The sequence below is a fragment of the Silene latifolia genome, chromosome X, assembly GCF_048544455.1.
Source record: "Silene latifolia isolate original U9 population chromosome X, ASM4854445v1, whole genome shotgun sequence".
NCBI classification, from domain to species: Eukaryota; Viridiplantae; Streptophyta; class Magnoliopsida; order Caryophyllales; family Caryophyllaceae; genus Silene; species Silene latifolia.
Window position 1 is genome coordinate 329,384,169 of NC_133537.1, and position 23,034 is coordinate 329,407,202.

The following is a 23,034-nucleotide window of genomic DNA, read 5'->3' on the forward strand; positions in this document are numbered from 1 at the left end:
TGAGGTAGTAAGTGTTTCTTATTGCATTCATTTTACATCCGTAATGTCTACTAATCATATTTCACCAGAGATGTGTCCTCCCATATACAAATACAAATCGTATATACATGCACTCTTGACGTCAATAATGAGTAATATGGGTTGGATATCTGTCAAGATATAAGTAGTAAGTAACATGTGTACTAGTTTGGGGGTGAACTTCGGGGACGAAGTTCCTTTTAGAGGGGAAGAGTAATGTCGCAAAATAAAAAGGCCGATATTGCAAGTATTTTGTTGTTTGTTTATAAGGTTTTCTATTACTTTGGTTACATTTCTTGCATGAAGTTATAATTGTTTGCACTTGTTCGTTGGGTAATTTGTGTGCTGAAGTAAAAGTTGATAGTGTGCTTTAAAAGACGGTCACAAAGAGATAGTTATGATGTCATGTGTTGGAATAGAATCGCGTTGTTGAGTAACATGGTGGTATAGTCATGCTGCGTGTTGATATGAGACATGTTTCGTGTTGATGGTTGTTGCTAGTGAAAGGGTAATCTCGTAATGTGATGGGTGATCGTTGGTTGTGCCGGTTCGTGTTGTGAGGTTGGTATTTCAAGTAGTAGCTTGTAGAGGTCGATCTATTTAGAGCGTTAGACAGTTGATGATGATGACATGGGGGATGGTATTTCCGGGGAGTAGTGACCTATGTCGAAAGAGTAGTGATGTCGTTTTGTTCCAGTGTCTTATGCTTTGAGATGGGTGAGTTGAACTTCGGGAACGAAGTTCTTTTTAAGGGGGGAAGACTGTAATACCCGCCCTTTTAGAGACCCGTTGACCAGCGTTGACTGACCTTGGGAGCGGTAATAGTCCTTAGAAGTGCGTACCAAAGTTATCATGTGTTTTGAGTTAGGGGTGGTACTCGATAGAGTAGAGGCTACTCGATCGAGTAGCTTAGATACTCGATCGAGTAGGGGTCACTCGATCGAGTAGGTGGGCTACTCGATCGAGTAACGGGTTTTCAGCGAGGGTTTATAATCGTGTTTTGTCAAATCCGCAAATCATTTCCGCCTCATTTCTTCAGATCCTTAAGTCGCCTCCTTCCCTTCCCTTCACCATATAACCTCCATGGAAGCCTTTGAAGGTTCTTGTGCCTTAGTAGAGCATAACTTGGGTCGGGTAGCGGTCTTTTTCCAGGTTTCCTCTCGTAGGTATGTCGTCATCATCATCTGTATCCTTGTCTTTGCAGTTAGGGTTTGCTTGGTAGTGATAGATGGTTGTGTTATATATATAGGTGTTGCTTGGTTGCTGGATTTTGCGTGTGTGGACATGGAATGGTTGCAGTTGTTTAAAGGTAGATTCGCCTACTCAGTTTCTGTGGATGGTCTAGTGTGTCAATTGTTGTGCCGTGGTTGTTGTATGGTAGTTGTGTTTGTGTGGCAGCGTATATGCGGTAGTCGGTTGGTGTATACAGTTTGTTGGTTGTTGTTGTATTGCAGCTGTCTGGGATTGTTTGTCTCTGGTTCTCAAGGTGCGTCCTCGGCTGAGTGGAGTCACTTGCGGAAGTGGCTTCACGCCCTAGTTTCGCCCTCCGTGGAACCCGCCACGGGAGGGAATGTGCACATTAATGGGACAGGGTTATTGCTCGGTATGATGAGCGGAGATTTGGTGGGTACGGCTGCGGTCCCCCACTGGCAGGGTTGGTCCAGTGGACAGTCGGTGACGGAGATTAATTGGAGTGGGTGTGATTGTGTGTGACTGGTTGTGTTTGTAATGTGTTGATAATTGTTGTTGGTTCATGTTGAGTCTTGCCTCGGTTACTGACCTTGTGTGGTTGTCTTGTTTGTTTATGTGTCTGCCGTGATCCCTTATGGTGAGCAGTCAGTCTTAGCAGGTGTTGATGTCGTTGATAGCTGGAGTCCTGGCAGGGATGAGAGTCCTCACGAGTTTTGATAGAGATAGTGTGTAGCTGACGAGTTGTATCTTTATTTTTTTGAGTTGGTTGTAATGCTTGTAATATAACTATAATTGTTCTTTTATCGACTTTTGATGATTACTTACCTCGGGCAACCGAGATGGTAACACCCTTATATGCTAAGGAAGGCCTAGTTAAGGCTCCTCAGAATATGGGGGTGTTACATTAGATCCCATGAAAAAAAGTTTAGGAGAGTTGTAGAGAGAATGAAGAGGATTTGGAGGCTTGGACAGAACGTGGGGGGGGGGGGGGGATGAAATTAAGGTTGACGGATTCTAATCATGAGCATAGTTTATAACGCATCTGACACAGTGCCCTCGGTTGAGTGCCAAACCACTCGGCTGAGTGCCACTCACTCGGTCGAGTGCCACCTACTCAGTCCACCGCACCCTCCACTTCCTCTAGCATACTCACGCTTGGTCTAATATAGGTCGTACTTGGTCATTACTTCGCTCACGAATAGTCCCTTGTCAAGCTTAAGGTCATCTCACTCATCCCAAGATTCCTTTAGAAGTCTCAAAAGATCTGGATATTACATAAAGTCATCTCCATTCTTCAGTCATGGATCATATTTCAATTGCAAACTATGTTTTTTTTTTTTTGAGAAAAGATCATTATCATTAATAAAAAGTCATACGACATCTACAACATATGCCAAGCTCAATCGGATACAAATCGATTACAGCCATAGGAAATAAATTCTTGTTCAAAGAATGAAACACTGCAACAGAGTCTCTATCATCGATTCGCCGCAAAAGGCTTTCATCCATAAGAGGGTCTCCGAATCTTTCTTGACGAGTATCCATTTCTTCTGACGTGATTGATTGTAGCCATGAATCGGGCAAAATATGTAAAACCATATAACAATCTATAACAATGCTGATCTTCTGCTGACTTATTAGAAAACTGCAAACGAACAAGAAAACGAAAGCTCTCAAACTGAAAGAAGGACAGCACCGATAGACGGGGACAGAGCCCTCAGAAAGAGAGACGAAACAAAAACGAAAGCGGAAATTAAACAAAAACATAAAGGAAACAAAGCGGAACACAGGAGAAAAAAACGAAAGCCACCGCCTCCCTACCAACCCACAACACCGCCAGATCCAAGCACCACCCTGCCACACCACCTCAACAAACTCGTCCGATAAGACTCGAACATCCCACATACACCACGCAAACCGAGAGGAACGGACAGACCCGTACGAACTAGAACCAAGTGTGGGTAAAAAAGGGGAGGAGGGTTAATCGGAAGAGAGGAGACGGGTCGCCGGAGAAAGGTCTTGAGAGACCCCATCCCCGGCGACATGGTAGGGGGTTGATGGGTGGTGGACTGGTGGTGGGAGGAAGGAGGAGAACGGCGGCAGCAAAGGGGGAGATTTAGGGTTTTGTTTTTTTAGAGAGAAGGGGGAGAGAAAACTAGAGAGAGAAGGCTTTTGTAATTGCAAACTATGTTTTTGATTCTCTAATTGTAAGTTATAAATTATTGATTAAGTTATTGATTTTCTAAAATTATTATTTAGCATATTGTTAAAATTAAAATGATTATTATGAATGTCAATTAAGTGGATATTAAGGGCTATAACATCAAACTCGTCCTAATTATAGTAGATATAAATATATGTGTAAATGAGGTATAAGCGGTGGGCAAGTATAAATTTCAAACATTGTACTCACTAGTCATTATGGGACGAAGTTAACCTTTGTATTGTATCACTACATACACGCTAATTATTAAAATAACTAATTTTCTTATATTAACTTCTTGCCGATATTCAATCACAATCTTAAACTATAAAGTATAAACCCGACATCAATGCTTATTGAAAATTTTCGACGACTAAACACACCTACTTATGTTAAAAATTCACATACTCTCCCTCATCCACACCAAAGGTAACACTTATTTTATCACATTTGTCAATGCACGTTTTGCAACGTGAATATCTTTAGTTACACATTATTAAAAATGGTTTTGATATATACAACCCATTGAGTTATATTTAAGCATTTAAGATCTTCCATATTTGGTATTAAGTGAGGAATTTAAGACTAAATTATACACAACCCAATGCAATTAATGCATATATTAAAAACTTATTTCCATATTTAGTTCTTTAAATACAACTCATTGGGTTGTATATATCAAAACCCAATTAAAAATTATAAAAAATTGATATTCTTAGAGCATCCACTGTAACACCCCTTCATACCAAGGTACCTTACCAATGACTACCTTAGCATGAAAGACTGTTACCATCTCGGTTGCCCGAGATTAGTATATCAAAAGCAACAATCCAAAACACATTTATTAAAGTATAAAAGAGTAATGTTTACATCGTCTCAAAGAAATCCCAAAGCAAAGTACTGTTATAAAATCAACAAATATAAAAGACAACTAAAACTCTTGACAGCGGAAGCTAAGCTTGTGTGGTGACTCCCCATGACTGCCCCAAGCTAAACAACTGCATCACCTGTCACAATCTGCTCACCATCCCCGAATGGATCACCACAGATTTTATAAAACAACAACGGGGTCAGTTACTGAATAATTAAAGTAAGACAAGTACAATAAGGTAATCAACTGATCAACATCCACCTCCGTCTCCCAATCACACACAATCACTGACTACACACCGAGGTGTGTAGCCCTGCCAGATTACCCATCGCAACAGGTAATCCTCGCCGCCAGTGGGGGACCGCAGCCAATCCCCACCTAAACCCCGCTCATCAACGAGCGATAACTCTGTCCATTAATGTGCACATTCCCTTCTGTGGCGGGTCCACAGAGGGCGAAACTAGGGCGTGAAGCCACTCCCGCAAGTGACTCCACTCAGCCGAGGACGCACCTCGCGAACCGTTATCATCAACAACCATCACAACTCCAACACCCAACTCCAACTCCGAGATCAACAGATAATCACAATAACAATTACCACAATCGCAACACAACTTAAATCAATTAAACAGGAACTGAGTAGGGAAACCCTACTTTTTCGCAATCCAAGCATACACAAGCAATCAATAGCAATTCCCATGACACCGTCACCTACACACAATAACCACATAATTCCAATTACCACATGCCAAACCCCTTTCCCCCAAATCACAAATTAGGGCAAAACCCTAAAAGACAAATTAATGAAACTTATGAAATCAGAGGCTTACCGACACAATCGACGCAAGGAAAGATGAACTAGACTCATGAACGATCCACGCAATTGTGAGAGAGATTTGGAGAGGATTAGAGTTACGTTCTCTGGTTTAGGTTTTGTAAAATGACTAGAAACTGTAAAACACATCTTAATATAACTTTAATCCTTTCTAAATCAAACCGCGGAAAATAACACCCGTCAAACCGGATACTCGGTCGAGTATAGAGTATACTCGACCGATTACCCTCTACGCGGTCGAGTATTCCACATACTCGGCCGAGTATTCCTGGGCAGTAGCCATTCCAGGATACACGACACCCCTTACTCGACCGAGTACCAGCTTAGAAAAACCGTAGTATTACATCCACAATAGATGAATCTCTAAAGAGATTTGTCACATGACACATCAGCAAATTAACAACTCTCTCAAATAAGAAACCCATACATAACAATAGACAAACCTTTTCAAGGTTCATGTTATATGACCCACTTCAAATTATCCATTTTTTTTCCTCTCATATGTTGAGTATATTTTAGGGACCACCACTTGCCATGTTATCCCGCAAACTTGTATACAAATATGTAACTATTCTAATTTATGAACCCCAAACCTCGTTCCCAACAATAGAGAGGTTTGTCAACAAACCTCCATAAAATACATAAAACTTTGTTGACAAATCTCTATTGTGGATGCCCTTAGTATTTACGACAATAAATCAAACAAGATCTCAGATGACTATATTTTGATTTCTGTCTTATACTCTTATAGATTAAGAATAATATTAAAGATTATCTACGATCATGACAAAAATTAAGTGTTACCATTGATGTGGATGAGAGAGGGTATAACCTTACGTATATAGGTAGTTCATACGTAAATTTAACAGGTAAAATTTTAGATATTTCCTTGTTTGAACAACAACCGAATTCGTCTCATATGGGTCAGGTACGAGTTTCTCTTAACGGGTTACCCACTCCTTAATCCGGACCCAATGACATTGCTAATATTAATTATCATAAATTAATTTAGCTTATTAATGCGTGTCATACGTAAGAAAAAATCAGAATTCATTTTATAAGTTCTAAATAGATAATCGAGATGAAACGGTCTCTTAATAAGTTATCACGAATCTTGTCCAACTAGAATTTGGATTGATGCATATTCACTTACCCAAATCTGCATAACAAAATCGTCAGACACTCTGATCATCACATTTTCGTTCCCCTCTTTCTCTTTCTAGGGCTCCAGATCCTATCTTTCAATCTACTTTCAGGTAGGAATTTCATCAAGATACTATCAATATTCATATATACTTATAAAAAGATTACCTTTTTATCAATTTCTTATTTTCTTATTGATTCCAAATTTCTGAATTCTGATCATCTTTGCTATTTTCAATAAAGATTCAATTTTTATTTCTGGGATTGTTTGTTAAATTATTGGGTTGTTTTTATTTTTCCAATTATTATTTCGTATGTGTAAATTTCATGGTTTTTTTTTCAGTTGGTGGATCTGGGATTATTATCTATTGGATTAATTGAAGATGTGTTTCTGCTCACAATTGTGATAATGTAAGTTGAATCTTGTTTTTTCCTTCTTTATGTTAGTTTGATTGGATTTTTAGGTTTAATTTAAGATGTTTGATTCATGTGTTTAGTATTTGATTGATTTGTATGAAACCCAGAATTAGATTTTGATTGTTATGTTTTTAAAATACATTCAGTGGTGGGTAAGTGAGGATTATTGTTGATTTTTTTTTTTGTGGTGTCTAATGAGGCCAGTACAATGTATGGGGGAGGGGCATCCGAACCCGTCGTGACATATTGTCACAATACCTCCGTCTTAACCATTAGGCTAAGACCTGTTCGGTAGGATTGCTGTTGATTATGTGTGTGTTATTGTGGTAATTTTAATCTGGTTCTAGCTATAAAGCCAATTCAGGAATAATATTTTTATAAATTGAATGACTGAATGTTGTAAAGTTTAAGGGAGGAATGCTTGTTGTGTAAGTTTAGAAGTGTTGTGGTGAATTTAGGATCATGTGTATCTTCTTGAGTTCTATCTTGTGTTGAAAGTTGGAACTTAAATTTTTATGCTTCATCATCAAATTTGTTATATAGTTGAAAGATATGTTACTTTGGCCTATACTCCGACCTTCTGATACGACTTTCAGATACTTGATTTTAGTCTAAAACACGAACTTTTTCCACAAGATAGCTGTTGTGCGGATGCAACACGATGGAAGGGCAAACAGATTTTACTGTTCGTGAGAATAATGTAGATTACTCTAGTTCCAGAGTGCATGAGCTAGATTCTAGAATAAAGATTTTAGTGGATACCAAGTTACAAGAGGAATGGAGGTATATATGAGTCAATAAGTCTTGCTGAAGACGGATCAATTCCCTCTTTTCAAAAAGACGGGCCAAATGTCGCCATTTTAACTACAAATGTAACCAGTACCATTCTCTAAGCTATAACAGGTTGTTTATCACATGCTCACATTTGTCGTTAAAATGGCGACATTTGGCCCATCTTTTTTAAGAGACGGAATTGGTCCGTCTTCAATGAGAATTTGCGTATATGAGGAGTGTGCTTGATGCCCAAGGCTCTTTACTTGGAGCACAAGACTACTTGATGCCAAGCCACATAACTTGAAGCCTAAGGCTAGTTGATACCCAAAGATTATTATTATTAAGTCACCCTATCCAACAAATTTGATGACCTATCGTTTCGGAAAAGACACTTAGAGGCTTGCAGCCAACTTGGACTGTTTGAGTAACATTGAATGAATAGATTGAATGTGGTGGAACAGTAGCGTAAACAGAAATTATTGGTATCGCTATTTGTATTTTGACAAAGCGTCCCCTGACCCCTGTGTAGTTGAAAAAATTGAATTGTGGGTCCTTTTGTGCAATCTTGTTGAAATTTGTTTTATGAGATTTTCCCCATCATTGAAAAAGTAGCTGCTTATTTACCTAGAAGCTAATGTGCTATACTGCTATTGTGCCAAAAAAATCCATGTAAACTTTTTTACTTGGTATCTACCATTCTACCGAATGCTAATCTTCGATCTGGTGTTGATGCTATGATGCAGATTTGTTTCGGTTACCTGGTGAAGCAAGGCTGCAGCTCTATTTAGAGCTTTAGATGTTATGTGGCACTTTCCTAAGGATAATCATAACTCAAGTTGAGAGTTTCGGAATTCTTGCCAGAGGAAATTCATGGGTTGGAAGTGCTAATCGAGTTTTACCTGAATATCGGGGCTCTTCTTATCCCTGGAATTGTGAAGTTAGAAGGTTCAGGGCTACTGTGAAAATGATGGTTGATACAGGTACTACTGAGAATCGGGGTGGCATAATCAATACCTTGCCAGAGAAAGAAGACGATGGTGGCTATATTAGCGGAGGATGCAAAAGGTGAAGATGTCTCTTCATGCACTTGATTATCTAGAGTACAACAATGATTGCAGACTTTAATTCTGCATCACTTAATTGATTGAAGCATTTAGCATGGCAATTTATGTCTTTAATATGTTTGGCATGCTTGTTAATGCCATTACTTATTGCTGCCACATTCCCATATTTATGTATTCACTTTTGACAAATGACAATTGTTATGCATTGGTTTTGGTTTGGTTATATTTGAGAGTTAAAAATGTTTCCATTCATGAAATTGCTAAATAAATATTCTCATTCTTTCAGCATGCTATGCATGTATCTGTGGTATAAGCACATCTAACAGCTAAGTAGGTTCGTTATCTTTGTCTACGTGAGTGGTGATATGCAGTAATGTCTATTGAGGTGGTGCTAGAGGTTTTAACAGTATTAAATATAGTATTTGTACAACGAAATAATCTTGAGTTACTAATTTTGTGTTGCTCACTTTTTGTATTGCACACTTTTTGTGTTTCGTTTGTTGTATATTGTTTTTTCATATTGAATATTGAATGCACAATGTTTTGTTTCTGTTATGACAGTGAAGATGGAAAGTTAAGCTGTGGGTATTCAAGTTTCCGGGGAAAGAGAGCTAGCATGGAAGATTTTTATGATGTTAAAATGTCCTATGTCGATGGGAAGACTGTCTGCCTTTTTGGAATATTTGATGGTTAGACTTTCTTTTCACGGCTTACATAGTTACACTTGTCCACATATATATATTTTTTTAAATCGGGGCAGTCTGTATCCTGAGATGTATCTTAGTTTTGGATTGTGTCCCTGCGAGGGGCGATTGAGGCCAAGCTAGTTGTTGCAGTGTGAATGGCTTTTACTTTTTTTGTTGTTGATGCCTTGATGGTTAATCATTGAAGCAGATGTGTTGACATGTTGCTCATTTAACAGTCTGCTGTTTATATCTATTGATTTCTTTTCTCAGAACTAGTAGATAAAGTAGAACTCTTGTAGATGTGTGCTCCATTAACAGGAGGGTCAGCAGAGTAATATATTGGTTGACAATGACATGGATCAGATGCAGATATAGAGCCTATATTTCTGACTTCTGCACTGGGAAACAGAATAGAGAACAAGCTCTAAGTTTGATATCCTCCAATATGATATGAGGGTGATATCGTCTAGAATAAAGATTGATCAAGGAATTTGTTCTAATTTGGTAGGCTGAGTCCATGGTTTAACTCTAGATCTATGCTAAGTTATTGCAACCCCCAAGTTACTGCAGATGCTGAAAGAGCCGTGAGGAATTTGTTTTAATCGTTTGTTAACTCTGGCATGTTTCTGTGTAGAGTTTTCAGTTTTCACCTGGGAGGATTATTCATAGCTATATTTCTGTCTGGCAGGTCATGGTGGTTCTCGTGCAGCTGAGTATTTGAAGCAGCACCTTTTTGAAAATCTCATGAAGCACCCCCAATTTTTGACGGATACAAAGTTCGCTATAAGTACGTTCATCCTAATATTATGTTCGTATATCATATAAATTCTTTTTAGCATCAGAGTGAAGGCGTGAAGATGTTTTTGCATTCTAAATAAGCAGTTTCAAATTTCTTTTTGGGCCTATGGTGCCTGGTTAGCTGTAGATTTCCCACACCTTATGCGTTTCGCCATAAACTATTCGTTGTTTCTTATCTGATATTTGGTTTTCCAGGCGAAACATACAAAAAAACAGACACAGATTTCCTGGATGCTGAAAAGGATACTTTCAGGGATGATGGATCCACAGCTTCAACAGCTATACTTGTTCAGAACCAACTTTATGTCGCCAATGTTGGAGATTCACGAGCAGTAATATCCAAGGCTGGAAAAGGTTAATGCCATAACCTATAAGTGCTTTTTCCCCTGAAATTTGGGTACTTTCTGAGAGAGTAGGTCTGATGTATGCGTGTGTGATATTTTGCTTAGTAACATGATTGGTGTTTTTTTGTTTATAATAGATAACTCAACTGTTTTGCTGTGGTGCATAAACAAATGTCATTTTTATTGTGTTTTGAACATCATCTATTCTTGGTTTAGTTAGTTCGAATCCTATAGTTGAGCTTCCTTTTTCAAAATATCTGTAATCAAGGCTGAAGTCATTTAGAAATTATGATGGTGTATCTAGGTGCTGGAGATGACAATCAGGTATTTTGGACTGTACCATTTGAATCTTTTTAACAATTGACAGCTGCTCAAAGTGGAGTTAGTTGATAATTGACAAAAAGGGAAATTGACTAGGACTCGTACGTCATGAGAAGTTATAAAATTTGACCACAGCACTCTGATTTGTGTGAAGGAAAAATAGTGCCATGGAAGGGGGGTGGGTAGGGAAAGGAAGAGAGGAGGAACGTGGCAATGCTATTTTCCTTGGAAATCTTTCCTCTGTTGGAAAGATTTTAATTTGTCTTGTTGAACTGAAATAGAGGGATCCATTTGCCCTCTCCATTTCCCTCCAGCTCGATTTTGCTAGCCAAACAAGAGAATTTGTTCCCTTTGCATTCTGTTTCTTCCAATTCCCTCAAATCCCTTCATCCAAACAAAGGGTTAGTCTTCCATTTGCATTTTTGGGCTATAATGAATCAAGGAGCGAATGAGCAATCATGCCCATGATAATATTTTTGTTACCCATTCAAGTCAAGTTTGTGTGCTTGGAAATTTGTCCTTTACGATTGTGTATCATGCATCTACAACTTGATCGGATCAATATTTTCTCTCAAGCATTGTTTGTCCTCGTTTTGGTACTTGAACATTCTTATATTTATTAACGGGCTAGGTTGAAATGTTGTTTAAGCATTTCAATTTTATTTTTCCGAGGTTCTGAAAGATATATGGTTTTTGTTTTCTGAACAGCAATAGCCCTCTCTGAAGATCAGAAGCCAAACCGATCAGATGAACGAAAAAGAATTGAAAGTGCAGGAGGCGTTGTGATGTGGGCAGGTAAAAACATTTTTTTTCTCAAAAACATCTGATTGCATGTTGGTTCTATACACTTTCTTCTTTAAGTTTTGGGTTGTTTCTTTTATTTATACAAAATATCTTTAGACAAATACTTGAGTGTAAGGTGTAAGCTATGTTACTTTGACTTGGGCACGACTGTAGGAGTGTTGGACACGGGTATATATCAAAGTTTCGGGTTCGGCATGACTAAAATTTTGAGACACGGAAACCCTATCCTAAAATGAAGATACGGGTGCGGGGACATGTCGTTAAAGCAAAAGTACACTTCTTGGTTTGAAAAATATTCCAATCTTGTGGAGTATAATGGAAAGCAGGTTGACAAATAAGACTTGGAATCTTTAAATATAATACTACATGCCTTGCAAACCTCTCTTCCCTTACTTTTGTGGTGAGCCTCACTAGTTCAGCTCTGCTTGGAGTAGTGTCCAACTAATAAGTGTCGCGTTTGAAATCCTTTTCCATATCCATGCCAGTGTCGTGTCGACACGGGTAAGGCTCAAAAAGTGAAGAGTCGAAGTAACACAGGGTGTAAGCACATGGGCATCTCCATAGTTCTGTAGATACCATTTGTTTGTAAACCTTAGCTCGCTATACCATGTCTATCACTTCTTTATTTATTTTAATTATCCTCAGGTATTTCTGAGGCCTTTTTTGGGTTTGGCCTGTCTGAAGTATTCAATTGAGAGCGTAGTCTCTTTGGGAAATGGGATGGGAAGTGATAAACCAACCAACTTCATGCATATTCAAACTCGAAGTTGAAGTTATGGTATCCTTTGGCACTTTATTACGCCTTTGAGACTTGACAACTATGCGAATGTACGCATATCTGGTGTTAACAGGGCGGTGAAGGACTACAGTATTTTTAATTCAGTTGTTGGCAATGTTCAATTCGTATCATTTTTTTTTAAAGAACCTCCTTAAATTGTTGTCACCCAGGCTGCCAAATGTTGTTTTTTAATAGGGTGTTTGAATCTACGTTGGGGAAAAAAACCAATACCTTAAAGCATAGGGTCATTGACGCGCTTCTCACAAATTTATCCAGAGATTTTTTTTTTCTGTTGCCTGTGTTATTACTAGATAGAAGATGTGTATCTACTGTATGTTATCCTTGGGAAGATTTTATTGTATAGGGGGAAGGGTTTCTCTGTTTAATGTGACTACGGGGACAGAAGTATAGAGTTCTTTCAATCTAAGATGTGTGTCGCTGCTGAATAGTAGGTTCAACTGATCATTCCCTATGGAAAAACCAAGCAAGATCATGATATTCTAGGTTTACCCTGTGTTTCATGAAATATGCCTTCTGAGTTCTGACGACTTCTTTATGCATTGCCAGTTTTCTGTTTCATTAGGAGCTTTCTCTTTTTTAGTGCTAACCAAAATCTATGTGCTGGTGGAGATCATATATTGAGAGTATTAGAGGAGCGACATGATTTGTTCTGTGTTCCACTACCCCTGGTGTTTCCGGTTGTAATTATTTATGGATGACCCTGCGCTGAAGCAATTTTTTTTAAACCTGTTGACATGTTTCAATGAGTCGTCCTTATTCTGACTGTTGGTTAGGTGAGACTTCCAACTCTTTGTCAACTTAGTTGAGTATTCTTGTAGTTGTAAATAGCAGCAAGACTCAAACTAGATGTTTCTAGTTATTGTTCAGAAGAAAAGATGAAATATTTTGTTTTTAAAATGTTCGAGGGCCTTGACACGTGAAATTTGGGAATTATACCTCCTCGTTCTTGATTATTAATGCTTAGATAGTTCCATCATTCTTGATAATTTTTGGATCTCTGAGATTGATTGAACTTACTACGAGTAAATGTAAGTAGGTCATGTTTGGTCCAATTTGTATTGATTCACCCTCTAATGATCGTCATAGTTTCGTTATGAAGATGCAATTTTGCCCTTTTCAGGTACTTGGAGGGTTGGAGGTGTATTGGCTATGTCCAGAGCTTTTGGTAATCGTATGTTGAAGCAATTTGTTGTAGCAGAACCTGAAATTCAGGTGTTGTAACCCAACCTACTCTCTTTCTTTTATTATAATAGATCTTATCCACAAGCCGATCATGACTAAGTCGATTGACTCATTAACTTTGCGATGTGAGCTGTGTGGTGAGCGGTGATGAAGTGAGTTCATGATTAAAATTATTTCAATGAATATAAAAACTAGTTTTTGACATCAACGTTCTTTTTATCAGTGACTCACTACGTCTCTAAATTTTAGGAAGCCATTTTTGCCATTTCTTTAAATTGTAAACATAATATACAAACTAGTACAGCTTCTTCACTTTTGTACTTAATTTAACGTTACCTTATTCATTTCAGCAACAAGAAGTCAATGAGGAACTTGAAGTAATTGTTCTTGCAAGCGATGGGCTCTGGGACGTCGTTCCGAATGAGGTACAATACTATACTCGGTGTATTTGCTACTTTTGTGTCTGAAGTAGGATCTCCAATTCAACTCATATAGGCTTGCTTGGATTGAGGGTAAAAAGGGGGGAATGAATAGGTGTGTTTCCATGTTTGGTATGAGAGTAATTATTCACCTCCCGAATCTATTACCCTCGTGAAGGGGTAATACATTACCCACCCTCCCCCCTGGGTAATTATTAAGGGAGTAAAACATCTCCTCAGGAATTATTACTCCTATACAACAAACCTATCTTCAAGGAACTCATTACCCAAGTAATTAACTTCTCCATTAATTATCACCCAATTAAAATTTACCCCTTAACTATTCCATGCATTCCAGGCAAGAGAAAGAGAGAGTAGAGAGAGTCCGGGGGTTGTGAAGGAGTGGTTATTCGCACCTTAGTTCATAGTTCATTATCCGAAAAACGTAAAGCTCGGTTTGGTTGTTATATTTGGTCTTTTGACTTTATCCAGTTTTATTATCCTTCATGGTATGAATTTCTACGTTAGATGGGTCTGCCGTAGTTCCATTTTTGCAACTAAAGGCTGGATTAACTTCTGAACTAGTTCGGGGTTGGTGGTGCTGCTATATCTGAGATATGGATTGACTGCTTTGAAGAAAAGCTATTAGGTCCATCCAACAGACCACGTCATTGTAGTGAATTGCACATCAGATTCAAGGAGAAAATTTGAATTATATAAGTGAGGCATACTACCCCATACATAAAGAAGCGGAATCTAGGAGAGCGGAAAATGAATCTACCTTTGGTTAGAGACTACTTAGAGTCACTGGACCCATGTGGTTAGCTTCGTTGGTGATCCCACGGTGGAACCTCTGAGGGTCCACACCGGGTCACTGCAAAGCTAATGTTTTTTGTGCAATTTTCCCATCATTTGTGCTAAAAAATTAAAATATACAATATTTACAAATATTATTGTAAATCCAAAACTTTGTAAGTTGCATTTTGATAAACTTCAAAAAATTTAAAAAGCGGCCGTCTTTAGAAATTTTTATGGAACTGCCACTGGATAGGTCACGTAACACTTAGTGGCTAGCCTTCCAGGTGAAAACATGCACTTTCTAGTTTCTTGGTACGTTGTTTTTGAGGTAGACTCTGTTGAACGTACAAGTTTGGTCATTTTCGCTGATAAGCTTTACTACGCAATTACTAGGACGCTGTCTCAATCGCCCGAGCAGAGGAAGAACCTGAGGTTGCCGCTAGAAAATTAACCGAGACGGCGTTCAATCGGGGTAGTGCTGATAATATCACCTGTATAGTGGTGAAGTTCAATCATAACATGGCAAAATTAGCCATCCCTCAGTCAGAACATGACAAAGACACTGAACTCCAGCAAGACGAGAGTGAAGAGGCCAAACATCAGCATGAAGTTACTCTCGAACAAGGCCAGGTCGAATTTGATGTTTTACATGACCAAGAGATGGGAACAGAACTACAAAGTGAACCAAAGGGTTCACCTTCTCATCCTGCAGGTGAGAAATCATCGGATTAAATTTTGTCATTGACAAATTATTATCTCAATTATGTCGTATAAGAATCGGAGGTGCACATTTCGCAATTTGCCTCCAGTTACTAGTTGTTTTCTTGCCATGTTTTCTCCCCTTTACTTCGTGCATATTGCGTTTTTATTTATTTTTCATATTATGGACGTTGCTTATGTAACTGAGTATCTAGCCCATGTCCATAGAGTTGTATGCCTTGGAATTTTTTTCTTTTTACCTTCGAAATTAATAAAGAAATCTGTTATTTTTTTTTCATCAAGTTTGGTGTCAGTAGACTACTGATAAATTTGACCTGGTATGGACAAATATATATCACATGTAATTTGTATACTCTGATTATTGTCAATATTCTCCGTCATTCACTCATTGGATGTTAAATACCGTTATACTCCGTGTATCTCTACTAGGGTGTATTATGTTACAGAGTAAAATATACACGACACGTCTACATGATTTGATGGAATGATGGATGTAGCCCTGATTCAGGTTTGATCTTGTTAGTATACTCTTGGCAGTCCAGATGGGTACTAGAGTAACTGAGTAAGTACCCTATACCGGAAGACAAGATTGGCCTCGGGGTATATCTGACGACTTTTCATTATTCGGTCGAGTAATGTTGCGTAAGGTTTTAGTAAAATTATTCCGTAACATTTTAATGGAGTGTTCGGGCGAAAACCTGCTGACCCTTGGGGGTGGTAGATATTAAATCGACCTAATGGCTAATCTTACCACTGCGTCCAAACCCAGTTTTTGGCCGACGTGGTGGGTGGTGTTTGTGTGGCAGATGTGGTGCTTCATGCTTGTTGCTTGTACCATTAAAACATGTTTTTTTTTTGTTTGGTGCGGTTGGTGGTGGTGGCCTTGGTTGGGTTGGACTTGGGTGGCTGCTGAGTTGGCGGTGGGTGGGGCACTTTAAAAATAATGAAACCCTAATTAAAAAATAAATCCCCAAATTGAATAAAATTAACTAAGTAATTAAATTGGTGTAATTATTGTGTAAATAAAGTCATTTTACCTTGCTAAAAGAACAATTTTCATCCATGGTCGATTTAACTTTTTTTTAGGTAAAATATTAGAGAAACAGAAATACTATCTACCTTCTCTTTCCAAACTTCTTTTCTACCTTTTCCTCTCACAACCGATTAAAATATCGTTTATTTTACTTGATCTACATGTCTTATGACTCCACCCAATATATATTAATTTAGTCGGTTGTGAGAGGGTGAAGAGAGAAGGTTGAAGAGAATGTTGAAAAGAGGTCGGAAAGTTGGAAAAGTCCAAGTGTATGGTTTAGAAATCCTTGTGTATACAAAAGCAAGCATCTACATAGAAAAATTAAGCAATTAAATAGCAATTAGTCTTGCTGAAGACGGGTCGGAGCAAGTGACGGATAATGTCACTCACAAAACGGATTGGGGGACAAGGTGGGGGCACCCCATGTGCTTCTCTCTCTCTCCTCTATTTGGGTCATTTGTGAGGGAAAATGATCTCCGTCACTCCAAAGTGACGGATACGTGCCGTCACAAATGAGATTTTGTGATTAAATAGTATACTCGTAAAAGTATAAAACTAGCACAAGTGACAGAGCAGTAAGTAGATTATACATTCGATGTATTACCATCAATTGCTTAGTTTTTGAGCGTTAAAATAAAGTTTTCGAGTTTTGTTTTAAAGTATCTGAGTTTTAATATAAAGTTTCCGAGTTCATTCAATTAGACATTAAGCTCAAAAAATTACAATATAACTCAAAAATATTACATATAAGCTCAGTTAAATTTGAGTTTTGACGGTAAAAAATTAAAATGTAACTTATAAACTTTAAAAAGCTCAGAAAAAATACACATAAGCTCAAAAAATAATAAGGTCTGAGTGCATTTCCTCCTTGACTTTTTGTTTTTGTTTTTGAAATAGCATTTCCTCCTTGACGTTATGATTCCACAAATTAATATTATTTCCGACATTTTCCCTGTTAAGGTTGACCACTTCAACACGGTGAAATGTATACAGCAAGACGGAGTAACTTGACAGTTAGACCATTTCAACAAGCACAAATTCTCATTATAGACGGACACTATTCGTCTATATGTATAGACGGATACCATTTTCCCTCACAAAATATCCATTTACCATAAAGTGGGAAGCACATGGGGTGCCCCACCTTGTCCCCCTACCCATTTTATTAGAGGTCTTTATCCGTCTGTTCGCCCCACCCGTCTATACCAAGACCTATTATTCAACAAGACATCAATGATGTATTTTATCATCTACTACATATATATAAAAAAAAAAAAAAAAATAATTAAGCCAATCATTCAAACTAACAAAATCAAATGGATGAGGATCATCAACAACGGTTCTATGGTGTAGTGGTTAGCACTCTGGACTTTGAATCCAGCGACCTGGGTTCGACTCCCGGTAGGACCTCTTTAAATCATAGTCATTGTTTTCTTACCTTTTGAAAAAAAAAAGGATGAGGATCATCGGAATTACATTTTTGAAAAACATTTCACTGATGAAATATTCCTGAGATTACCTGTAAAGTCCCTGTTAAGATGCAAATATGTCCGCAAATTATGGAATTCAATTATTTCAAGTCCTCAGTTTTGGAACTTCTACATAAAGAATTCCCCTTTCTGTAACGAAGAACGCGTCTTGATCAACACCAAAAACAGCTTCATGGTTCTAGATTATGAAAACTATGAAGATATTTACAGTTACGTAGAGTGGCATTTCGAGTTTCCTGCTGATTTTGCTGGCGATACAAATACGTTGACAGTCGTTCCTAATAATGACTTCTTTTCAGTTCATTCTGATCACCCTGATGTACTTGTGGTGGCATCGTGCAACGGGTTGGTCTGTTTGGTCACCGGGGATGGGACAGTCAGCATGTCGAAATTCCATGTCCCCCATCTCTTGCTATAGGGCAGGCGACATGGGGATTTGGTTGTGTCTCATCAACTCAAGAGTACAAGTTACTTAGAATATCCGACTTACCCTTGAAGAAGATACAAGTGTTTTCCTTGATCGGTTTTACTTGGAAGACGATTAACTTAGATTCCGAAGATTTAGCTTACGACATAAAATTATTCATGGGTCCTGGTGTATGGTTTAATAATATGATTTGTTGGTCTAATACTGGCTATATGATCATGATGCTCTTGAAGCTTCAGGGTGGGACATCATCGGATTTGATTTAGAAAACGAGGAATTCAAGTCTGTCTACGACTGTGGCGAGACAAATTTCCCTTACGGGTTTTCAAATTGTCCGCTATTGATGTCTTCTAAGGATGAATGCTTGCATTTCTGTCTTCAGAGCGATGAAGGCAATTTTTAGCATATGGCCGTATAAGAAAGACGAGGAAAAGGGATGTAAATTCACAGAGCTGTGTGATTTTCGACATGTCTCGTTTTCCATGTATGATAGATTCATGATTGCACAACAGATGCTAGGGGTAACAAAGACAGGAAGATATCTTTTTCACCTTGATCACGGAACCATAGTGCTGCTGCATCCTGATCAGAAGCCTACTGATCAGGAAGACATGTCTCGTTTTCCATCTCTTTCACTGCTGACAGAAAACAATTCATGGCGATCCAACCTTAGCCTTAGTCTAGAGGACTACTTGATTCCAGACAACAATCATTTAAAGTGCGAGCCCTGTTTTAAATAAAATAGGGTACTCACTTCAGCAGTTCAACATTTTTAAGCTACAATGTACTCAATTGTCAAAATTTTAAATAAACTTTACTTCAATCGTCATCTGCTCAGAAGTCGCATATAATCGTGTACAAAAGAATAGAATCCGATCTACACAGGACAAGAGAATAAAGCTAACAAGGCAGAACTACACTACATCACTCATAGGAAAAAAGCCACTCGATCATCTCCTACATATGAGCAAGTCCTAATGTATTGCACAAATATGTAACTCTGTCCTTGTAGCTATCAGCCACAGGGAGTGAGCTTTGAGTTACCAGCACCACGAGGGTTCTCGTCTTTCCAGTCGTCAAATGCTCTGGCTCTGTCCACTGCCGCATCATCGTCTTCATCCTCAGAGCCAGGGCCTAGTTTTGGACCGTCATTATGCCACGAAGAAGTTGCTTCCTCAATGTACTGCTTGGTACTCTCCTGCCACTCGTTCATCATTTTCATCTCCATCTCCCCAGCTTCCTCTATGCTCATGGTTGGCATCCTAAAAAGGAAAGAAAACATAAGAAACTTTCTCAAATAGTCATCCTAAAGGGAATCAATAGTCATGGCTGCATGCGCTATCTTCTTCCTCAAATGTTACAAAAGGGAAGCACGGCAACAGAGTAGGAGAAGTACTTCCTCTGCTTCAATAGGTTGTATACATTTTTTGAATTATGGGAGGAAAACTTTGAAAAACCGTATACTCCGTACAACCTATTGGAAGTTTTGGAACAGAGTAGAAGATACAAACGACACTCGGAATTGATTAGCAAAATGCTTATTGTAAGCCCTATACCATTCAACCACCCTCGATGGGATTAACATTGGACACATGAAAACAACAGTAGAGATCCTACATGCTAGAGCTTCATAACATATTCAACCACTTACTATTCATGTCTAAAACATAATTGCCTATAGTAATAGTTCACTACACTACCCAAGATTCCAAGTCCACATATTGTCTTGCTCACCTCTCCTTGGTTGGTGAGTTAATGCCTAAGAGGTGGAGCATGTCGCCTACTCAGTATTGTTGGTTGTCTAGAGTGTCTTGTGATGTGGTTTCGTTGCTGTTATATCAGTATGGCTGTCGGATTGTGATAGTTGGTTGGTGATGTGCTATTGTGTCTGTCGTTGTCGTAATACATTGATTGATGATTGGTTTGTATCTGTCTGTGATCTTCGGGGCGCGTCCCTGGCTGAGTGGAGTCACTTGCGGGAGTGGCTTCACGCCCTTGGTTCGCCCTCTGTGGAACCCGCCACAGGAGGGGATGCGCACATTAAGGAAACTTGGGTTTATCGCTCTGTGTGATGAGCGGGGATTTGATGGGTACGATTGCGGTTCCCCACTAGCAGGGCTGGTCCAGTGGACAGTCGGTGACGGTGATTGGTTGGAGTAGTTGTGGCTTGTGTGCGTGCTTGGTTGTGTCTGTAGTGTGTAGGCTGTTGTTGTTGTGTCTTTCCTCAGTTAGTGACCTTATGTGGTTTGTCTTTTTTTTTTTTGTTTCCGTTGTGTCTGTCATGATCCCTTATGGTGAGCAGTCAGTCCTAGCAGGTGATGTTTTGGATGGTAGCTGGAGTCTTGGCGGGATGAGTCCTTCACGAGTTACGACAAGAGTAGTTCACATAGTGGTGTTGAGTTGTATCTTTTATATCAGTAGTTTGATTTAGGCTTGTAATAAACTATAATTGTTCTTTTATCGGCTTTTGATGATTACTATCCTCGGGTAACCGAGATGGTAGCGCCCTTATATGCTACGGAAGGTCTTGTTAAAGCTCCTTGGTATATGGGGGTGTTACACCGCGGCACCCTTCAACCGGCTAATTTACATTTCGAAAGTCGGAACGGCTAATTTACATTTCTATCCTCATCAAGTCAAAATGTTTGAGTTAAAACCCGTACACACTTACGGCTTTTTATTTTTGTTCGAAGGTAGCGGGCTACACCCACGTCAGTCACGAGTCTCACGCTTTTGTCGCATTTCAAAATGCAAATCGAGTCTACCCTATCCTTTCCCCTTTGAAAATCGGGATTTCAAAAACTTTTTTCAAAGATCGATGATCATTTCCATTTCCAAAATGCTTATCCGGGTCGATGGCCCGTTTTCAAGTCCATTTTCAAAATGTTTATCCAGGTCGATGACCCATTTTCATTTCCATTTTCAAAATTTCCATTTTCATTTCTATTTTCAAATGTCTATCCGGGTCAATGACCCATTTTCAAATCCAATTTCAAAATGCGTATCCGGGTCGATGGCCCATTTTCAAATCCCTTTTCAAGGATCGATGATCCAAATAGCAATACATCCCCAATATGAAAATATTTTTCAAAATCCAGGCCTAAGGCCCATTTCAACAATGGTTGTTTCAAATCCAAGCTTCGGGTCAATGACTCAGTTTATCAAAATGATTCAACTTTCAAAGATCGATGATCTAAATGTGTGCTTAGACGATAATATGTTTATTGTTGTATTTGTTTTCCATGTTTCGAATGTAACAGAAACAGGAAATGCTTCAACTGGGGGCTCTAAAGGCTTCGCCTTTAGACTTATTCCAACTGGGGGCTCTGAAGCCGTTGGCTTCAGAGACCATTATCAAAATCAACGGATGACATCCACAATCCACATCAAATCAAATTCAAATCGATCCAATTCAATACAAAGTGGAGGAACTCCACAGCCGAAAGCAAAGTTTTGAAGGACCTCATTTGGAAAACCCCATTCCATTCTGGGCATAGATTAGCAGAATGCATGCCAGCAGTGTTGAACTACGATAAGGGTTTGATTCCGTCACAACGGATACGTAGGCGCCTAAGGATAAGGCTCAACTCACCACCTTTTCAATGGGTCGATGACCACCGATGATTAATCCCCAGCGAAGCTTCAGGTATGATCTCTTCTTATGGCTGGCGAACTTATATACGCAAGTCTAATGGACTATAAACGACCCGCAGAATCCTCAGGTCGAGAGGGACCTGGGGTATACTTTGACTTTCGCCCTGTCCAAGCCTCAGTCAAAGTGGGGGCTCTGTAGATACCCGTATCCGTCGATATTGGAATTTACAGAAAACCCGACAAACACCCGATGATGATAGGACGACATGTATTCACTAGATGGCATTGTCATTAGTTGGAGTTCGTTTTACGATGTAGAATGGGCGTCGTCGATGAAGCGTTTTATTAATGATATTTAATTTAAACGTTTTAATTCGTATTAAATTTAAATGATGTTTAAATTAAGAGTTTTAATCATTTTATTTATTTAATTTGAATTTATTTTCTCAAGTTTGTTTTATTGAAAATAAAATAAATATTTGGTTTGAAAAATCATTTTATGAGTGTATTTGATTTGAAAAATCATTTATTTTAATGTGTTTATTTGATTTGAAAAACTCGATTTTGAAAGTTGAAAACTCGTTTTAATCACACGATTTGTGAGCTCGTTTTATGCTTGATTTGGGCTCGATTTTCGACGCATTTTCGACCCAACTTCCTCTCCCATAACCCGTGTTCGATTCTTAGCCAAAGCCTACCCCAAAACCCTTGTTTAACCCACCCAAATCTCGTCTCAAACACACACAAAACAGCCCAACTCCCTCCCTTACTCATGTTTGCATAGCCCATAGAAGCCCTTCTAAACCGACTCAAACTTGGTCCAAACCCGCAACCCATCACCACCAACTCGTGCTCCACATTACCCACAACAACTCAGAACCTATCCCACCACGAAACCCTTCCATAAGGCCTCCAAACCGAAGCCCCAAGACAGCCCCTTCCAATCCCGTATGCCCTGCTTGGGAAGCCCAAAACCCGTATCAAATCACCACTAAAACCATACCCTACTATCCATACCATGTTCCCATGCCTTACACACCAAGAAATACCCCTTATAAACCCTACACAAGCTCACGAAAGCTGCTGGACAGCAGCAGCAA

At 38.9% G+C, this 23,034-nt stretch overlaps 1 protein-coding gene and 1 non-coding gene across 2 annotated transcripts; both read left to right on the forward strand.

Moving 5' to 3' along the window:
• Positions 1 to 6,163: 6,163 nt before the first annotated feature.
• On the forward strand, positions 6,164 to 15,668 carry LOC141618507 (putative protein phosphatase 2C member 13, mitochondrial). Its single transcript, XM_074435618.1, has 10 exons — positions 6,164 to 6,374; positions 6,605 to 6,672; positions 8,196 to 8,517; positions 9,078 to 9,205; positions 9,891 to 9,989; positions 10,196 to 10,354; positions 11,374 to 11,460; positions 13,389 to 13,480; positions 13,801 to 13,875; positions 15,061 to 15,668. The coding sequence occupies exons 3-10, from the start codon at positions 8,249 to 8,251 to the stop codon at positions 15,397 to 15,399; spliced, it is 1,248 nt and encodes a 415-aa protein (XP_074291719.1). The 5' UTR covers positions 6,164 to 6,374; positions 6,605 to 6,672; positions 8,196 to 8,248; the 3' UTR covers positions 15,400 to 15,668.
• A 2,093-nt stretch (positions 15,669 to 17,761) lies between these two features.
• On the forward strand, positions 17,762 to 17,833 carry TRNAQ-UUG (transfer RNA glutamine (anticodon UUG)). The gene has a single exon. It is a non-coding gene; the product is annotated as a tRNA-Gln (tRNA).
• Positions 17,834 to 23,034: the final 5,201 nt, after the last annotated feature.